At 29.3% G+C, this 2,040-nt stretch overlaps 1 protein-coding gene across 1 annotated transcript in view; it reads right to left on the bottom strand.

Moving 5' to 3' along the window:
* Window positions 1-761: 761 nt before the first annotated feature.
* Window positions 762-2,040, bottom strand: part of LOC106466706 — a 24,353-nt gene continuing 23,074 nt past the window's right edge. Inside the window, exon 5 of the mRNA XM_022394779.1 lies at window positions 762-982. Coding sequence (XP_022250487.1) covers window positions 762-982 — 221 coding nt within the window. The remainder of the gene's footprint in view (window positions 983-2,040) is intronic.

The following is a 2,040-nucleotide window of genomic DNA, read 5'->3' as shown; positions in this document are numbered from 1 at the left end:
TTATCTTATTTTGTGATTATCTAGGTCTCCTGTTTTAATTTAAATGGTAGTAATGAACAAAGTTCTACACAAAAAACAAAATATAAAGCCTTTTCCCAATAACAGTAAATTTTAAGTAAAAATATTTAAACTGAAATTAATATTTACACTCTATAAAATTAAATAAGGATTAAGATTAAATATTTCAGTACTGAATGACCCAGTAAGTACAAGATAAAGTTTGAAAATGTTTAGATGCTGGGAAAATGGGTCTAAAAGTGTAAAATGTAGAAATCTGAAATTTCAAAATCAAAGTCAACATTTTTTAAATAATGTTCTTCTTCCTTGTAAGTATTATCGCAGAGAAAAATGTCAAAATACAACAAAAGTTTTACAGAATTTCTCAAGTATCATATTCACTAAGCTAGCTATAGTGGCTATATTTCTGTCATAGTATGACTAATTTGTACAATATTAGCTTACAAGAAAATAATTTAAGAGACACCTTCAACTAATAAAACACAAAATACCCTCTTAACTACTTACTGGCTTATTATTTAAGTCTAAAATTATAAATGAAATGATTTTTTTTTAAGTGAGAAAAAAATACCCATTAAATGTCATTTTGACAGAATACAATTTTCTGAGCATTTCAAAAGAAATGCATACATACTGTTAAAATAAGAAAACACACAACAACAGGCTGCCAAACAAAATAAATAATTTTCTTATACAAAACATATGAATGTAAGAAATTATTAACAATACAAATGTATATATACCTAAAAAAGAACACAACAACCTTCTTCAATAACAGGTGTTGGTGGTAACAATTCTGGTGGTGGTTCTGGGTAATGTCCATCCATGTAAACATTAATCACAAAAATGAAGTATTCATTTCTATTACCTCTGTTAAATATGAATGAGGCTTCCACACCACTGAATGGCTCACCACCATTGAAAAGTCTCATCGCAATTGTTTCTACACTTAAAACTCTTGCACCTAAGGGTATAAAAAATAAAGAATGTTAACATGTTATTTTACATTTTAAGTTATGAAAAACGTTTCCATTTGCATTAAAAATCAAGTAGAACATCACTACAAACATTTCCATACTTAATGTTTACATTCTGGTAGAGAAGAAGTAACACTGACAATATCTCTTAAAATTTCTAAAACCTCAAAAATATACATTATCATGTTAAAGAATACAACTCTTGAAGGGGTTTTCCAGTACAACTTAAAAAAAGATGAAATAAAACAGACACTATATAAACATAGGAAAATGACACTAAGACAAAAAACAGTTAAACTTCTCAAATATTGGTACTTATTATCTGGATTAGTCTTGCATCTTTTTTCTCTCCTTTACTGGCAAGTTTGTTCAGTTATTTTTAAGACCATACACAACTTCACAACAATAAAATTGTTTTTTTTTTGTTTGATCGTTCAAATGTAAATTTTGTTATGGAATCATACAGCAGAAAGCACAAAAGAGAAATGGAAACTTGAGAAAGAAAAAATCAACATGTTCTACTAAACACTACAAGCACAGTCCAAAGAGATCTTCTATATCCTTACTTTACATATAGTATCCTACATAAAACTAAAACACATGGGTAAATATCAAGTAAAAAATAAAATATGGCTTTAAAAATTTGTATGCACAGAATGAATACGTTAAGCTGAAACAAAGAAAAGAGACAAACACAGTTGTTTCACTTTGAAGCAAAATACTTAACTGAAAATAAATAACCTGAAAGCAATTGCATGACACCATATTCCTACTGCATCTTTAACTTCTGGTCAGCTTCTCTGAATGTGCAACAACTGCTTATGATAATCACCAGGACTAATCTCACTTTTGTCACTTTGTTTGTTTTGAACTTTATGCAAAGCTACATGAGGGCTATCTGTGCTAGCCATCTCTAACTTAGCAATGAAAGACTAAAAGAAAGGCAGCTAGTCATGACCACCAACTCTTGGAGTACTCTTTTACCAATGAATAGCGGATTGTTTTGCTTTGTTTTTGGAATTTCGCGCAAAGCTACACGAGGGCT

Source organism: Limulus polyphemus, unplaced genomic scaffold, assembly GCF_000517525.1.
Source record: "Limulus polyphemus unplaced genomic scaffold, Limulus_polyphemus-2.1.2 Scaffold2352, whole genome shotgun sequence".
NCBI lineage: Eukaryota > Metazoa > Arthropoda > Merostomata > Xiphosura > Limulidae > Limulus > Limulus polyphemus.
This window is presented reverse-complemented; position numbering and strand designations above follow the sequence as displayed.